Raw genomic sequence first — 19,083 nt, 5'->3', positions numbered from 1 at the left:
CTCTCTCTCTCTCTCTCTCTCTCTCTCTCTCTCTCTCTCTCTCTCTCTCTCGCTCTCTCTCTCTCTCTCGCTCTCTCTCTCTCTCTCCCCCTCCATCCCTCTCTCTCTCTCTCCCTCTCTCTTTCGTAGTAGTCTGCTGTCCTCTGGTAATTATAAAATGCATGTGGGAAAAGTGTTAACACATTACACCCTAAGGGCTTGGACAGGAAGTCCATTGTTAGATCCTAAGCAAGGGGAAGGAACCCGCCTCCTGTGAATACAAGCCTTACCATATTAAAAAATCCATAAAAAAATATTAAACAAAATCAAAAAATCCTGAAAAAATAAAGGTTAAAAAGAAAACTGAAAGTAGTTTCAGAAAAATATAACTTTATGTATTTGCAAACTGTTGGAAATGGTCTAACTTTAGTTCAATCGGGTTGTCCGACCTGTCACTCTCACTCTCAGCCTCGTGGTCGGGCCCCCTAGATCTAAATTCTAGATTTTCTCCGTCTGATCAATCTGAATCCCCTCAAACTCTTGCTTCAACGTTTTCATCAAAATCTGAGCCATCTGATTTGTCATATGCTTGTTTTCGCTCAAATCCATCGTTATTTCCGTTTTCGAACTCAATTGTGTCGCTTTTCAACACGTCGAGACACTTTCGAAGTGTCAGTAACACGATCGCACTTCGATCAGCTCTAATACTAAAACTACTGGCCCGAAAAATTTCGTTTCGGTATCAAACGAAAGCAGAAACTTTTTGCAATAACTATGCAAATCAAAATCTTGGCCCCAGAGTCTCGTCAAGGCGAGACTTCGTTTCTAAAGACGCTAGGTCGGCGCGGGCGGTTCCGGGCGAGTCAGGGTGGAGCGCATAAGGGAATTCCCAGGCGAGTTAAGGTGTAATGTGTTAATGGAGTACATTATGTTTTGAATGATTGTGAAAGTCCCCACAGTGACCTAGTTCAGATCATTTAGAAGACGTTACCTTGACCCTTTCTCAAATATTTAGGGGCCTAACTATGCTGGTTGGGATACATCTGTGCAGAAAAACAGTTACTTGATAAATTGAAACATTTCCATAAAAGGAATTCCAAACAAGGGGCGAGTAATTTTTCTGATTTTCTTACAAAATTGTTTTTCTTTTCTTTTCTCATCCTCAGATCAATGGCAGCATTTCCTTTTCCTGATGGAGCTGTTTGTCGGAGGCTACCTCATCCACTACCTGCCATATTTTCTGGAGGATCGAACCCTGTTTCTCCACCACTACTTACCTTCTGTTGTCTACAAAATCATGGCGTTGGCAGCGTTTGGGGACCATCTGTATACAGTTGCTTCTAAGTGAGTTGATTTTTCACATCTGCTCTCATTCAACTGCCGACTGCTTTGTGTATCACTTCTCTCAGGTTTTTGGGTATTTATCTGTTCTCTTTTGAGCAAGATTCAAACATTATCAGCCGGAAGGAAAGTTTGTGGTTTGAATTTGAGTGGGGTTCGGAACTGAACCATTTTTTTCTCCTCGCCTGAGCATAGATTGGTGTATAAGAGTATAAGTCTAGCTGTTCTCCCTGGGGTATGGGTGGTTGGAGGGCGCTCTAGTGTTGTTTGCTCCTTCTTTCTATCAAACATCATTTCTTCTATCTCTCCTTCTTTTTTGTGTTTGCTACATATGTAGCCCAAATAAAGTAACCACCCCTGGGTAACCTTATTTTGGTTACACTCGACAACATAAACAAACATCCCTCTCTCTGAACTTGTAAGGCGTAAAAAGGTTGCAACTCTATATGTCTGTAGTCTTAATGTAGTATACCTTGTCTTAGTCTCTTAGTGACACTGTTCCTGAGTTGAATCTAGATTCAGAGTATAAAGTTGTTTTTTTGACATCCTTTTTAAGTCAGTAGATTCATGTTCAGTACAATGTTATGTAAATGTCTATGTATCCATTTATGTATTTTGTGAATTGCAGTGTATATATTATTTTATTCTCATTTCGTGACGATGTGTAATCGTGTGCGTGTGATAAGCAAGTAGATGTGTGTGTGTGTGTGTGTGTGTGTGTGTGTGTACGTGTGTGTGTGTATGTACGTGTGTGTGTGTGTGTGTGTGTTTGTGTGTGTTTGGCATACATGTGTGCGTGTTATGTATTCGTGAGTGTGTATGCGTGTGTTTGTGTGTGTGTATATGTATATGTGTGTGTGTTTGTGTGTATATGAGTGTGTGTGTGTGTGAGTGTGTGTGTGTGTCGCGTGCATGAATATTTTTCTTACATGCATTTATGTAAAGCGCCTAGAGCTGTGTTTACACGGGAGTGGGCGCTATAGAAATGATCTTCATTATTATTATTATTATAATTTTTGTACACTGGTTTCTTTGTGAAGCACCAAGACAAAACAACAAAAAAGGCTAAACTGGATGAAAAAGATGCAGTAGTAAGTACCATGTAGTTGAGTCTAACCCTGGCTCACTGAATGCTGCATTCAGTGTCGTGAGTTAAATGAAGTCTCAACTCATCGCATAGATCTAGAATGTCTAGCCCCCCCCCCCCAATCACATGAATCTTGGGGGGTTATGCTTCCATTCAACTGAAATTCACAGGCCCTCTCAAATCTTTGTGATAATAATCCGGTTTTGACCTCTGCTCAAACGATTTTTATTAAACAAAAGTATCCTAACCCAAATCCTGCACCCTTACTGCCCCTAACCCTTATTGAAGTTACTGTCATTATTTCAGTACTCTTACTCATAGGGCCAAAACGAGAGACTACCATTCTCTTTCTTTTTACAGAGTATTTACCATTATACTTTACTAAATTTTATAGTTTATAATTCATGCACTGATAGTGACCTACTGTCACCGAGCGCAGATATAAAACTTAAGTGTAGGACAAAGAGATGCCAAACTGAGAAAGCAAAACTGACTCTTCAGCTTCAATTCTAGAGAACAATTACCGTTGTGAAAAAAGGGTAGTCTGAATAAGGTTAGTTGGGGGTGGTTACCTTAATTGGACCACATGTAGCCCTAATATAAACTTTACCATTTTCTTTTTATTATTAAATTCTTCTCTTTCATCTTTAAATAGACATCCCAGTCTAAAAAAATTCATGGTGCAACTTATCCTCAAATATCTCTTAAACGGGTTAATCAATGTCACCCATACTTTGCAGAGCAGTTTGTATCAATTTGTCTTAACTTAATCATGTTTTTCCAAAACTGTTCAGGCTAGATTTAAAAACTTTTCTTCACTAAATTTATATAAAATACTACAAATCTCTTTCACATGAAAAATGGAATTGTTCACTGCACTTCCCGCTTCTCTCACACATTTTGATTACACATATATATGGCCTATGTCACAGTTCATCGATTACAATTTTTAGTTGCAAAGCTTGTTACAAGAAATTATTTTTATAGCAAGCACATTTTTGCACTTATGGTTCTCAAAACATGCGTTCAATAAGCTTAATGTCCCGATTAGAAAAACATGATGGACTTGCTATAAAAGCAATTTTGCCCCAGCTGTAATTTACTGTAAACATTTAAAAATCTGTAAAAAACCACCCATTTGGATTTTTTGTTAGATCTAGTATTTATTAAGGAATTTTCTAGAATACAGTGTGCAGGAGTTGGAAAAAATATTCACCTGTGAAGACTAATTGATAAAAGTCACTATGCAAAAGCTGGAGAGTTTATGAGGAGTTTATGTTCGATAGTTGAGGAGATATTCGACAATAAGTTGCGCCACAAATTTTTGACTGCTCTTTAGTGAGAAAGCTCAATGTTTGCCGCAGGTTCTCCAGGCCCCCAGAGAGTTTTATTGGGTTTTCCTGCTAAGGGTTGGGCCAACATTTCTTTCTAAGTGCCTCATGCATTGGGTAGGCTTGCAGCAGATGGTTCCCTGTTACTGTTACTACTGTTAGTGTTTGGTTGCCGGTTCTGTAGGCTACTGACCCTGCTGTGAATTTCTGATCTTGAACTTTTTCTTTTTCTTCAAAACACATACATAAAGGGATTTTCGCATCCTGCTGACTTCACTCTGTGCGCGAGTGCTAGAATGTACAACTCAATAATAATGACTTTTTCTGTTGTGTTTTCAGATCGTCTGTAGCTCGGCCTGCCCTGAAATACAGTTGTGTGGTACTGCTGGCTGTGTCGTTACAATCCTTTCTCTCGCTGTCAGTGTTCACATTCGGAAGTGAGGCTCTCAGCAAACAGCGCATTGAGGCCCTGACCTGGGTGGACTCATGGGATTTTCTCAGTCACGACAAGTAATCACCATGGTCATTGGTCAGTTGGCGAGTCTGATGGAATTTAACTAAAAAATAAAAACAACTAAAAGTAGTAAGTCAGTTTTTGTTGGGTGAGGAAGAACTGAGCTAAGTACTAGTCTTTTGATTTTTGGGGCAGGACTTTATAGTTTTATTTGTTAACACATTACACCCTAAGGGCTTGGACGGGAAGTCCATTGTTAGATCCTAAGCAAGGGGAAGGAACCCACCTCCTGTGAATACAAGCGTTTAAAAAACACATTTAAAGAATACTTAACAAATTTAGAAAATCCTGAAAAAATAAAAGTTAAGAATAAAACTGAATGTAGTTTCAGAAAAATATAACTTTATGTATGCGCAAACTGTTTGAAATGTTCTCACTTTAGTTCAATCGGGGTGTCCGACCTGTCACTCTCACTCTCAGCCTCGCGGTCGGGCCCTAGATCTAAATTCTAGATTTTCTCCGTCTGATCAATCGGAATCGCCCCAAACTCTTCCTACAACGTTTTCATCAAAATCTGAGCCATCTGATTTGTCATACGCTTGTTTTTGCTCAAATCCATCGTTATTTCCGTTTTCGAATTCAATTGTGTCGCTTTTCAACAAGTCGAGACACTTTCGAAGTGTCGGTAATGCGATCGCACTTCGATCAGCTCTAATACCAAAACTACTGGCCCGAAAAATTTCGTTTCGGTATCAAACGAAAGCAGAAACTTTTTGCAATAACTATGCAAATCAAAATCTCGGCCCCAGAGTCTCGTCAAGGCGAGACTTCGTTTCTAAAGATGCTAGGTCGGCGCGGGCGGTTCCGGGCGAGTCAGGGTGGAGCGCGTAAGGGAATTCCCGGGGGATCCCAGGTGAGTTAGGGTGTAATGTGTCAAGTAGTAGTATACCATTACTCGACCTATTATTACTCAGGTGTGTCAGGCAGGGCCAAACTCTAAAACTGCAATAAATTTTTAATTTGCTGGGGGGGGTTTTCTTCTCCCAGAGAAAAAATAGAGATGCATTTTAAAAAGTTCCATTGACTCCTAGATAATAGACATCCTTTGTCTGTGAGACTGTGTGTAGCGGTATGATGTTTATGTAGTTATGAAATTACAAGTATGAGTGAGTGTGTAGCAGTGACAAGATATGTGAGAGAGTAACCCTTCAAACATTGAAAACCTAGTGTGCAATAAGTAATGATGAAGAAAATTCCCACATTTCCTAGATATTAACACGTTTATTGACGGATAAGTTCTTTTAACTCACTAGTTCTTATTAAGTCTTGACTTTGTGTTGTTATGTGTTCATGTTCTGGCTTAGTTGTCACTTTTTTACCCTCATATTGATTGATATATATTTCCAAACAAATCTCATTCCTCAACAATTGTAATAAAGAGATGAACATAAATATTTTTATTGAACTTTCCTCTTCATTCAGACCAAACATCTTCTCATAGGCCTACTCGTGGTATCAGTGAACTTTGTTAGATTTGGTGAAACCTCGGATTATTCCAAAAATGGAATATTTCATTTTTTAAATAAATCAGATTTAACATGTTTTGTAAAATTGTACAACCAAACCCTTAATGAATGAAACCATGTAAGGAAGATCTAATCTAATGAAATAGCATTTCCTACAACTACAAGCAGCCATAACAACAACATTAACAGATGCATCTTGTTCTTTGAACTACTGCTGCTAAAAACAAGAGTTATTTTGCAAGACCGATTAACCCCTTCATGACCTATATATGACGTACACCGTTCATCATTATTTCTTACACTGTGAATGAAGCCAAGATGCTGCTGTGACGGATGGCGAAGCACGAGGACCACGATGACGAACACTGTCCGTCATAAGTTGTATTCTGCTTACTGCTTCTTTTAGATACATTTCATAAAACTGATCGCAGATTCACATTCGGGAATATTTTTGATGTATGAAGATATCTTTTCCTTTTAAAGATAGTGGTATTTGCAAACCAGGTCTAATTATAGGAAACTGACCACTAAATCTAGCGCTACTTTGTGTGTCTCTGGGGATTCGAAACTGCCCGGTGAAGCACATACGGACCCTGTGTCATGAAGGGGTTAAGGACCTTCTTCTTCTTTCTTCTTCTCGATCGCATCACACTTGAAGTCTGGTATCTGTCATAAATTGGGCCGTCCTGCTCAGTTCATCTGTCGGCCCGTATAGCTTCTCTTGCAGCGTCAGTGGGGTTGGCCACGTTTCCTGTCTCAGGGCCCTGTGTGTCTTGCAGTGCTGAAGGATGTGTTCAACAGTTTGGTCCGCCTCTCCACACTGGCATTTTGGTTATTGTTCTAGTTTAAAACATTTGTACATATGTTGTCTCAGTCTTGTGTCCTTAGTCTGAAGATAATCACTTGTTCTTGGCGGGACAGCTCATGGTAGCCATCTGGTGTCTGAGGTGCTTTAAATAGTGTATTTATAATGGTTTTTATTTCTGTGTAGTTAACGGTTAAGGACCTTTTTAAGACAACATCACTTGACACTCTGGTAATAATTGTAAGCATGGCCTTGTCAGGAAAGTTAGCGTGGTAGAAAGCACCACTTTCGGGTATTATTCTTTCTATGTGCTTTGGAGTGGTAGGCGTGGATAATCTTCGAAGATGCGAAAGCTCCACCACCTAAATGTTTATTCCTTGGAGTCCACAACTTAACAAGGTGCTCTTTATTTCTGGACATATACTAGCAAGTGACAAGAATTACTATCAGAAGGAAAAGCTTTGCAGTAACAATATCTTCATCCTTAAGTTACACAGCATTATATAATGTTAGGTAGTTGTTTTTTTAATGCCCGTGATGCATGAAGGCAGGTGTTTTTTACGCCTCCATCAATACGATTTTTAAGGTGGTTAGCTTTGACTTTGACCCTGAGAGGGGAACATCTCAGAAGAAAGACTGAGATGTTAGCGATCCAGTAGCATCTGAGCGTTAACTCTTCTGCAAAGATTGAGATATGTGATAGAAATTCTCCCCATGCAGGATTCAAATTCTTGTGCGATGGTGAAGGGCCTAACCATTGCACTACAGACACGTCAGCACAATAAATACACGAGAAGTAAGACATGTAGAAGTAGAACTACTACTTCCATCACGGAGGAGACCACAAAGTAATCAGAAGTGACAGAGGAGGTATAGTAGTATTTAGTAGCACAAACATTACAGGCAGCAACGTTATAGATCCACCTCTAGAGCCCGAGAAATACGCTAAATACTGCAGGGCACAGACAGCTCAAACACATCTGGGATTGACAAATGTGTTTGACTCATCCATAAAATTAGATATCGGTCGGGGAATGGCAAATTGTACAACTACAAGCTCTGTGATTATAAATTTACCATGTTCAGTGTTATCTGTGCCAGAGTGTAGGAACGAACAGCCTGGCTGAGGGATTTAACGTGAAGTTGTCTGAACTTTCAGGAGAGGATACAAGACTGTCAATGTGCATCGTAACTTTTGTAAAGTTTTACTTTGCATACAAGCAAATAGTCAAATAGTTTGCAGTGCCTTGTCAGCGACTTTTACTTTTACTGTACCCGGCCCACTGCCGCCAAGCTAATTAATGTTCTGGCCACATTCTCATATATACGGTATGTATACATGTATCAATATTATATGTCACTGTTGAGAATTTACTTTGAATTGTGAGAGAAAATTGCTTTGCATCGCAGCACACCAATTCTTGAGGAAGCCAGTGCTGCAGAATGAGACATGTATGTTTGTGGTGTATCTGTATAAAGGTACAAATACAGTGGAATTCAGTTTGGAGACACGTCCGGCTCATCAAAACAGCTGTGCTGTGAGCAAAACAGATGAAACTTGTTTTGTTCCCGCCTCGTTTTAGTTTTAGTAAGAGTTTTATGGCACTTGCAGCACAATAAGGTCATATAAGTGCCGAAGATTAGAGGAGTTACAAGAGAGTAACAGAGACGAAAAAGGAAGGGAGACGATAGATGTTTGATAGGAAAGAAGAAGCAAACCACACCAGAGCACCTGCCAACCACCCACCCTGGCTTGTTTTCACCACAGCATTTGCCTTAGTGGGCTATCATGGTGCAACAACAGACGTAACGGTTTTACAGCTTATGTTGATGCTCTGGCTAAAAAAGTATGCATTATTCATTTTATTGGGTTCATCCATTATTCCTACGAAGGGATAATTTTGGTGAATACCATTACCTTGTGGAAGAAATTCTGGGTGACAAAGAAAAGTGTGTATAGGACATCTGATTCATCATACAGATGTCCTTTTTTCCACAGCAGTGATTAGTAATTCTTTGGTGAATGTTGATTCCAGTTTTGGTTTGAGCGACGCTATACATGTGTTAAAAAAAGCTGGAGTCAGGCCGGTAGAAATTTTAGTGCTGCACTAAAATGCTTCAGGCTAAAAAATAGTGCCGTGTGGGCGTGTGGAGGAAGGACCGGTAACAAAACAACTGTAGCGACGATGCAAAGAGAAAGAGACATTCCAGCTCCCACGTTTGTCACTCGGCGAGGTCAGCTGTACAAAGCTGGAAGTGTCTCCAAACCGGATTCCACTGTGTTTGCACCTTAATAAAATGGTGGCCATGTAAAAATGGAATATATCACTTTTCATTCTAACCAATGTCCGTGTTGTCTTTTCTCGTATCGATTGTCATCACGACTTGCCACGATACATTTTTATAAAGTTATGAAGGAAGCTATTGCACTGCTGAAATATATTTAAGTTATATTTTATATATGCTACACAAATTTGTGTGTATTTATGCATTAAATTATTCTGGAAAGACACTGTTTCTTCTTACTTGTTCCATGGATGACTGTCAAAAGGCAAGCATGCTGGGTTATTTCACTTTTTAAAACAGTCACACTTTAAGTCTAATGAGGTGTGAATGGAACAAAGCCATTCTAATTCTAAGGCTGAAAATATTCTATCATGCACAACTGAAGTGCACCACGAAACGGACGAGCAGCTAGGTCAGAAGTGGTGATCCAATAGGTCAGCGCGACTCCGTCCGACTGTAAAAAAATGGCACCGTGCAGGCGTAAACAGCTCAATGGTCCCCCTGCCCCCCCCCTCTGATTTATCTCCACGGCGTCCCGGAACACTACAATAGCAGGGCGAACCTGTACACACACGAAAAAGAAGTGCTGCAAGCACGCACATCTTTTTGGGTCCTCACGACTCCTCACGTCTAGTCGTGTCAGTGAAATCACCGATAGTGATAGAAAATAAAGAGGAGGCCACGACTATTCTAGCGGCACACTTCAGTTCTGCTTAGCCGTACATTTTCAGCCTTAGGTACATCGTTGTTGGACACTCAGCTACAGAAGAACCCTCATGAAGAGTTCAAAGACTTTCTTCTTTACACCCATGGACGCTCGTGGATTGTCGGATCCACTGCTGATTTATGCCCCTTCTACTTTATTAAGATCATGAGGGGGAGGGGGACTTGCTTTGATCTTGCATGTCACTGCAAAGCAAAAATGTGTACATTGACTGGTAAGTGAAAGATTCTGTCTTATGTTACTATTCAAAATGTCGTAAGGCGGCATCTCACACTAGACAGTCGAGATGTTCTTAAAAATAAACCGCTACCTCAGAATTACAAAGTTCTGTCTGACATTTTTGGCCGTTTTAAGTTACTAAAACCATGAGGTCAGAAACCAAATGTTCTATCTGCTCTATCAAAATCATAAGAACATTCGGAGTCATTATCAAGATATTCAAAGAATTGCATTCGAAAAAGCTTGACATGCTGTGAAACTCAAAAAAATTTTGATGTCAAATTTCTCAATATAGGTAGGTCTAGTGAGCTGGTAGCACTTTGTAATTCTGGGGTTGTGAAATGTCTATTGCATGTGGGAATTCAACATAAAGCATGAAGCAGGTGCTGTGTCTACTGCCTGTAGAAGAATGTTTGTTTGTTTTAGTAGAAGTTTTTCTGCGCTCGCAACTGCGTAAGGTCATATGAGCGCCAGAAGATTAGAGGTGTTACAAGCGAGTAACAAATATAAATAAATAAGGAGGGTAGATAAGGATGATAGGTGTTTGATAGGAAAGAAGGAGCAGACCACACCAGAGCACCCGCCAACCACCCGCGAAGAAAGTATAATCCTACAGAAAGTACAGAAATCCTTTTCATGATATTCAAGCCTTGCATTAACCACTTCATTGCTGGTTATGATCTACATATCTGTGCCTGGGAAAATTGCTCCAATTACTAATAGTGTCACATAGAGCCCCTAACTCAGAAACTCCATTGAAATCATTATCATCACTGTCACAGTCATTCATAATTTCGTCCAGAACTTCTGCAGCTAAAAAGGAAGGTCGATAGACTGGTCTGTTGGATGCTATTGCGAAAAGAAAAACATTATTTTTGATCAGAAACACAACTCAAAATGTCAACGCTTCACTTTCACTTCTTCAAAACAATGAAAATGGTGCTAAGATTTACAGGAGACTACTGACTGTAATATCAATGAGGATTAGTTTTAACACAGTTTTGTCCCTTTATACAGTGGAAAATTACATCTAAAAATAGGTACCGTACCCCAATCCAAATTTTCAAAGCACTTTGATCTAATATATGTTTGTTGCATTATAAAAAACTATGCAAACCATGAACTTTGGTGTTTGAATTATTGAAATCAGACAATAAATTTAAAAAATGACAGGCATTTGAATGTTGGTGGACTGCAAATTTTTGATAACTTTGAAATCACGTAAAAAAGGGCGATTTTGTGAGTTCACACAAAATTTATTGAGATTCATAAAGCATGTACTGTCATTTGTTTTAAAATAACAGGTGCCAGTATGAACTAAGCAAAATGAGAACAGAGTTTAAATAAAGCCAAAACAGCGACTTAAAATTTAAAAAAATACTTCTTGATGCATACATTTTCGTCCAAAGATGTAAAAAAGACTGATTTCAGACATCAATAAAATGGAAAGTGATTGCTGAAAAGACAAGACACTTACTACAGAACATATTCTCTCAGTAATGTCAAATTCATAGCCCAATTTTTTTCCGAGTTCCGGCACATCAATTTAATAAGTTATGCGACCACAAAAATGGGAAATCTGTAAACGAAAAATCACAACGAGGTACACATGGCCTGAAAACTTTTCAGAATAAAATCACCAAAAAAGACAATAACTGTATGAAACTTCACATGTCAAAGCGATTTTGGACCAGGAATCCATTTCTGCTATCATTTCAGTTGCTTTTTTTAATAAGTGAATTTACAGCAATTGCAACACAATAACATCATATGTAAGGCAGCCGGGTGAAATCATATGTAAGGCAGCCGGGTGAAATCAGGCGCTCGTCTACATAATGAAATCAAAGATACCAGTATTGCGTTGGGCAATTTTTATCGAATTTTTGTTTTTTGGCTCAGCACCTTTTATGTAAACTAAAAACACATTTCCATGTGAATTTTACAGAAAAATGTTGATAAAAGGCACAAAATATGTCATTTTTAATTTTCAAGGACTTTCAAGCTATTCAAGTTACCAAGCTTTGGTGGCCATTTCCTCGCTAATTTTACCTCTGACAACAGGCGACCCCCACAGCCTTCAATCGTAAATATTTCAACTTCTATTCAACATAGATGGATATTTTTTCACCTAAAGCGCAAGGCAAAAGAACAGGTTTTAAGACTTTAAGATGATACCAATAACCCCATATACCCAAAAATTGACGAGTGCCTGATTCCACCACAACGCGACACATATAAGTGCCGAAGATTAGAGGTGTTATGCAAGAGAGTAACAAACACAAAAGAGGAGTGGAGATAAAGACGATAGTTGTTTGATAGGAAAGAAGCAAACCGCACCAGAGCACCCGCCAACCACCCTCATCATTTCAGTGACAACATGAAGTTCACGAAGCATTACAAAGATATGAGGCGATATGAAAGAATATAATACAAAGGAGAAATTATTCAACATAATTTCAACAAAATCATCTATAACTTCTATAGAACCACAAGAAAGACTCCCTAAAGCTCTACTCCTTCGTGCTTTTGGGCCAGGAATCCATTTCTGCTATCATTTCTGTGAGAAAATGAGGCATTAATAAAGTAAATATTCAACAATGTGAGACCAGATACACTAACACACATATAAACTCCCCAAATCTAATTTTTTTTTTTTAATTGAGGAGAAGCTCCCGCATGGGCAGAGTCCATTTTCATCTCAAAACGATGATTTTTTTTTCTTCAAACATATAAAATTGGGCAAGCTACAGCACGGGCAGAGCCCATTTTCAAATCAAAGGCCAGGACAACTGGGGAGAGATGTTAGAATAAAAATCACATTGTTTATTATGGTCAAGGGGAAATAACTGAATTTATTATTAATAGTATGTATTATCTTTTTGTATGATTATTCTTAGTTATTCCGCAAGGAAGCAAGGTTACCAAAAGAAAGAAAGCGAACGAAGCTATGGAAGACCAGAGCGGAGGCACATGGGAGGTAGCCGCTGACTTAAAGGGCTTTGAGAGATTCTTCCCCATCCCAACTACTAAAAAGCCAGACATTGTGTTATGGGAGACAAGAGGTGCACATGGTAGAGCTCACGGTGTCCCACGAGGACAATATATATGCCGCTCATGAGCGGAAAGAAAACCGTTACGAGGCACTCGTCGAACAATGTGAGGAGGCAGGATGGAAGGCAACCCATTTTCCGGTAGAGGTAGGATGCAGAGGTTTTGTAGCAACAAGCGCCCGTAAGTGGATGAGAGTGGCAGGACTTACTGCAAAGAAAAGCAACGAACTCACAAACTCCCTTCAGGAGACACCAGAGAAAGCCAGTCACTGGATCTGGTTGAAGCGAGAGGACCCAGGCTGGAATGAATCCTAAAGTTGGCAGCAGAGGAAAACAGTCGAACTAACATGGAGACCTCACATCGGTGAGGGGGCTCGGTGCGTCAGAAAAGCTGTAGAGAGGAAGAGCCTGAAACAGCGACGCATTCTCTCCTGATGATCTCCATGCTCGAGTCCGGGATACGGAGCGTTCAGCTGTGAGCAGTGCATACTTCTTGATTACACTAGTACACTCTTTTTTGTTGGAAACTTAATTCTTCTTTATTATTGTTGAGATGACTTCCGCCCACCACTTGTGGCATGTGCCTTGAGCAAGATAAAATAAAAATCATCTCTTGACTCTCATCAAAGATCATTGAGTTCATCATTATATATATATATTTGTCATCCATGTGAACATGGCAACTTCAATAGGTTATGGGCCCAGACAACGTAACCAGTTCAGTGGAGATGAAAGGAAGTACGAGCTATGGGAGATAAAATTCCTAGGCTTTATGAAAATTAGAGGTCTAGACGATGTTTTAAAAGATCTAGATGAGAATGAAGCTGCAATAGATTCCATGAAAAATGAAGAGGTCTTAGCAGAATTAGTCCAAGTTCTTGACGACAGATCTCTGTCTTTAATAATCAGGGATGCGAGGAACGATGGCCGAGCTGCCTTAAAAATACTGAGACAGCACTACTTGCCAAAAGGCAAACCGAGGATTATAACCCTCTGTACAGAACTTACGTCATTGGTCAAGTCAACCTCAGAGTCTATCACAGACTATATTATCAGGGCCGAGACAGCCGCAGCATCACTAAAAACTGCCGGTGAAACCATCCAAGATAGTCTCCTCGTAGCAATGGTGATAAAGGGATTACCCCAATCATACAAACCCTTCACCACAGTGGTTACTCAACGTGACAAACCAATTACCTTTTCGGAATTTAAGATAGCCCTCAGGAACTATGAAGACAACGAAAAGATCAAGCCTCTGCCACCAAAACCAACTTCTGTCATGATGACAAATGCGAGCTCTGCAGAATCCAGACCTAAACGTTGGTGTTATAACTGCAGAAGGAACAACCATGACACAGAGTACTGCAGACGAAATCCAGCAAAGGACCCAAAAGAGGCAGATGGTGTGATCATTGCAGGAGTAACACACATGATACCAAGTTCTGCAGAAAGATATCCAAACTCAAGGTTGCAGAAACGGACGACCTCTGCGGCAACAATCGGGACGACCAATATGTCTTCACCTTCAACGATCTGTCACATACCAAGTTAAACCCATCCAGTCGTCATAAAACCGACTCCTTCCTGGTAGACAGCTGTGCAACCGTCCATGTTGTGAACGACAAAGCCAGATTCGTCCGCTTTCAAAATCAATTTGACCCCGCTAAGCACATCATAGAGCTGGCTGATGGCACCAGATGTGCAAATGTTGCAATGGGACAGGGCAACGCAAATATTTCGCTTACGGACAACACAGGACGACGACGCAATGTAACGCTCACAAACGCTCTCTTCGTCCCTTCTTTCGCCCAAAATATCTTCTCTGTGCGCGCAGCAACTGAGAAAGGAGCATCAGTCCAATTCAAACAGCATTGTACTAAACTCCATTCACACGGAACGACATTTAATATTCATAAAGATGGAAAGTTATATTTCCTCAATTCTTCGTCAGACACGAAAACATCCCGTCACAGCCTGAAGGAGTGGCATATTATTTTGGGACACTGTAATATCCTGAAGTTGGAAGCCAAAGCAGAGGGAATTATTATTACCGACAGTCCCGATTTCGATTGTTAAGTGTGAGCTTTAGGCAAAATGCCAGACATCCGCAGTCGGAAACCAGACTTTTCTGCTCGAGGACTGCTAGATATTGTTCACATTGACCTAGCAGGACCCGTTGATCCACCTGACATCAATGGCATGAGGTATTCTCTTGCTTGTGTGGACAAATTCACCAATCTAACGTCTGTGTATTTCATACAGCAGAAATGTGATGCTGTCAAAGCTTTCAAGCAATATCTTGCTGACATTTCTCCCTAAGGGAATGTGAAAATTGTTAGGAGTGATCAAGGGGGGGAATTTATTTCAAAAGAATTTAGTGCTCTTCTTAATTTAAACAAAACAAAACATGAACTGACTGCACCATACTCTCCTCACCAGAATGGAAAGGCGGGGAGAGCATGGCGAAGCCTTTTTGATATGTCAAGATGCCTTCTTTTGCAATCTGGGCTTCCCAAAAACCTTTGGACGTATGCAACTTTGGCCTCAGCATACATCTGAAACAGGTGCTATCACAAAAACATTGATTGTACCCCTTTCCAAAGCATGACTGGGAAAAAGCCCAACATTGCAAACATGGAGACATTTGGCAAAGCCTGTTTTGCATTTCCTTCTTACTTTGTTTACTTCCCAGAAAATCAACTTGTAAAGAAAGTTAGATGTGTAAAGTTTCTAAAGAACCAACATTCACTTGAAGAACCTAACTATGTTGTACTGCCTTCAGACGACCAAGTCTTTGGCAAAGATGAAGTTAAAACAAAAGAAAGAGTAGTTGAAAATGAAACGCCTGAAACTAACAATCAGAATACACCTGATTATTTGTATGATTATTCTTAGTTATTTCTCTTGATTACACTAGTACACTCTTTTTGTTGGAATCTTAATGATTCTTTATTATTGTTGAGATGACTTCCGCCCACCACTTGACTCTCATCAAAGATCATTGAGTTCATCATTATATATATTTGTCCTCCATGTGAACATGGCAACCTCAATAAGAGAGTGGGGGAGAAACAAGTTAGATTTGCCACAAAGTTCAAAGGGCCATGGCTCATTAATCTAAAAAAAAAAAAATGGTTCTATTCAGGAATACATCTAGCAATTCTAAAGGCACCGACTTATTTGATAATCCCGAACTATGATGAATGAAGCTCTCGAGTAGGAGAGTCCATTTTCAACAGTAAACCGGCCTCAAAAAGTTATGTATAAAAAAATAATTCAACTGGTGCAGGTGCTTGTCTTATAATAGATGAGTTTAAAGACATATTGGGGAAAAAAACCCACTTAAATGAATTAGTCATCAAACATTTTGTCTGATGTTCACAATATTCAAGAATATTATATTCATTCATCATCCATGAACAAACGCCAGCTGCACCCCCTTCACAGACGAGTTCATGAAGCTTGCTATGATCTTTAAAAAAAGAGGTCGCCATTACGGAATCATAGATAGAAGGAAAAAGTCATGTGACCAGAAAATAACATGAAGCACCCTCGATTTTTGTCACCGTAGCCGGCATTAAAATGGCTGCGAAAAACACATTACTGAACATCTCGGTAACCTTTTTAGAGAGCTTACTTTACAATATTTCGCTATGTGTCGTCCATAATAGTTTTGACTTCAGGTAAAAACAATAGTTGAACTGACATAGTTTGAAACGGGGTGACGATTAGTGTCAAAGGAGATGAGTTATGGTCGATTAAAAATGATAAAATTTCGAGCTTCCTACACACTTTCAACTGCGCAGAGGCGGGGTTTTGGGGTACCTACTAAAAATGACTTTATCACAGGCCACCGAATCAGCAGGCACATGGCACAGGGGAAGCACTTCTTGGCCCGCTGAGCCCGGCAGGGAGGGGGTTAAAGTCTATCATCAATATCTTTGAGTTCCTTGAGCTGTTTTTGAAGAGAAATAATCTGGTCCCTGTGCCAAGCCTCCTCCTCAATGACGATCATGTGACGGACATCCTGGAAGGGAAACAACCAGCAATTACTTCACAGAACCAAAAACATGTGTATGTACAGTATACATATTTAGATATTGAAGCTATATCTCGGGTGGGTTATGAACTGAAAGCTGAGGTTACTGAAAACGGACCACTTTACGCTATAAAAAGCTACCATGAGCAAGTAAGCGCTAGTAATATTCTTCAGTGTCTTGTTGACACACAGAAAGCTTGACCTTCTACAAGACCATGCTGCCGTCATTTTTAAAAGTACTGCATATTATTATTACATGCAGTTTTTACAATTTTACAGGAGAGTAGAGCCAAAAAAACTGAATGCTTTTACCAAGAATGAAAACATCCCAAATCAATGTTTTTAAGAATACAATTTTGATTATAACTTCCTTATTATATTATAAAAGAAAATGCTTCCTTGGAAACAACATTAATTTTTGTTGTTGTTATGATACACAGTCCAAATGCAAATTTTTACACGAGCAGAGGTTGGCTTTCTTAACACTATCAAATACAGTTTTCTTTCTGTTTACATTGATATCAAATAGATCTTCTGTGGTGATTATTAACTCTTTATCTCCGATAAGCAGCTCCCAGCAGCTCGGGTACATTCCTTTTCAGCGACTCTGACATCAAATTACTTTACGACAACTGCCGAAAGCAGGTTTCTTTTACCTGAAGTTCATTCATTACATGAAGAGCTATCATAATAGGTTCGTTAGTTTCGATATAATTATTTTAATGACCCATTGAGTGACGTTATCGTCATTTTAGATTTAGTACCAAAAAAGGGCTCTGGTGTAGTGGGTTAGCCCCCCCCAGGAGATACAGAGTTAAGCGAGTTGCAGCATTTTTCCCGGAGGGGGTACACTCCCCTAACTATAACCTTGTGAACATAGACGAAAAGTCATTTTTCACTCATCACAACACACCCCCCGGCGGTGCTACTGACTGAAGGGTCTTTAGGGACTTTAGGCCATTCCCAAAGGGCATTGACATCTCAAGTTCTTAGGCACAGTAGAATTGTAATTGTAAATGGGCTGATTCATCAAGGTCAGGCTCATAACTGTGTCTGAATTGCAACAGGGAACTGCAGCTTTTTCTTTCCTAATCCTTATTATCGCCATTTTCCTCTACTTTCGTATGTTTGTCGCACTCTTGTGACCTGCTATTTCTGGGGAGCCTTGACAGTCGAAGCAGACTTTGTGCTGTTGATGCTAGAGAGGTACGAAGAGTAAGTTCGATTCCCAGTAAGGACTTCTCTGTTGACATCCACCCCTTGGCACTCATATGACCTTATGCAGTTGCGAGCGCCGTAAAACCTCTATTAAAACAAACTCATCACAACACAAAAACTAATACAGCCAGACGCTTAATATTTTCTAAAATGCAAACCAGTATCACCTTCAACAAGCTCAATTTTTATTTTTATCTCGAGAAAAAGAAAGTCAATATTTGAAAGTCTAAAATTTGCTTTTCATTCTTCATTCAAAAGGACACGGCCTCAAAAACTTTGGTAAGGATTCACTCGAACATCACACTCAGGAGTCAACTCTCCCCCAGTACATGTACTGTTGCTAGCAATGGTTGGCACCATGCCCAGAAGCCATAACATGGTCATGTTTTGCAATGGTTCACATTTTGCGAAAATAATCATCCCCGGTTTGGTTTTTAAAAGCCCTTGTGTTCAGCTCCATTTTTGAATAAATTTGCCCCTTGTCTTTTTTCTTGATGTTTTGGACTTGAAAGATTTCAAATGCATTTTCAAAGCTAGGTTTGGCTTGAAGCAACAACAAACGATATCTTAAACTTAAAGTAAAGCTTATTTATTTGACTTTCTTTTTGTAATAGTTTCTAATTCATATGCTCCTTTTCATGCAAAGCGCAAGGCAAAGAGTGCCACAAAAGTTGTTTTGTACTCGCAAAACCAGCACAAACGTATATAATCTTTTTCAATGGACAGGGCACACAAACTTACGACTTCAAATACATAAAACTACAGACGAACTCGGATTCAACAAAGTCATCGAGCCAGAGCTTCAATCTCGTTGAACATGAGGCTTTTGTGGAGATAGTTACATGCACTACGCAAACAATGTAGGCCCATCAATGTTCTTGACTTTTTCAATCAAAAGCATTTTGGTTTCAAATGAGAGGCATTTTCATTTGCTGGATGAATACAAAAAGGAGGTTGAGAGAGAACAAAGATCTTTAAAAAGACCCAGGATCGCTACCTGGTTTGCTACAGTTTTCAGTACCTG

General features: G+C 39.7%; 2 protein-coding genes across 4 annotated transcripts in view; one reads left to right on the top strand and one right to left on the bottom strand.

The window, feature by feature from the left end:
- LOC101850539 (protein O-mannosyl-transferase 1) overlaps positions 1 to 4,321 on the top strand; it is a gene marked incomplete at its 5' end in the record, with an annotated part of 29,416 nt that extends 25,095 nt beyond the window's left edge. Inside the window, 2 exon segments of the mRNA XM_005092533.3 lie at positions 1,146 to 1,323; positions 4,078 to 4,321. Coding sequence (XP_005092590.1) covers positions 1,146 to 1,323; positions 4,078 to 4,252 — 353 coding nt within the window. The 3' untranslated portion in view covers positions 4,253 to 4,321.
- A 9,019-nt stretch (positions 4,322 to 13,340) lies between these two features.
- Positions 13,341 to 19,083, bottom strand: part of LOC101856162 — a 35,046-nt gene continuing 29,303 nt past the window's right edge. For all 3 annotated transcript variants that reach the window (XM_013079328.2, XM_013079327.1, XM_005092560.2), the window contains exon 14: positions 13,341 to 16,829. In XM_013079328.2, coding sequence (XP_012934782.1) covers positions 16,722 to 16,829 — 108 coding nt within the window. In that variant the 3' untranslated portion in view covers positions 13,341 to 16,721. The remainder of the gene's footprint in view (positions 16,830 to 19,083) is intronic.

Source organism: Aplysia californica, unplaced genomic scaffold (assembly GCF_000002075.1).
Source record: "Aplysia californica isolate F4 #8 unplaced genomic scaffold, AplCal3.0 scaffold00048, whole genome shotgun sequence".
Taxonomy (NCBI): Eukaryota; Metazoa; Mollusca; class Gastropoda; order Aplysiida; family Aplysiidae; genus Aplysia; species Aplysia californica.
The sequence above is the reverse complement of the archived record's forward strand: the minus strand, read 5'-3'. Positions and strand labels throughout refer to the sequence as shown.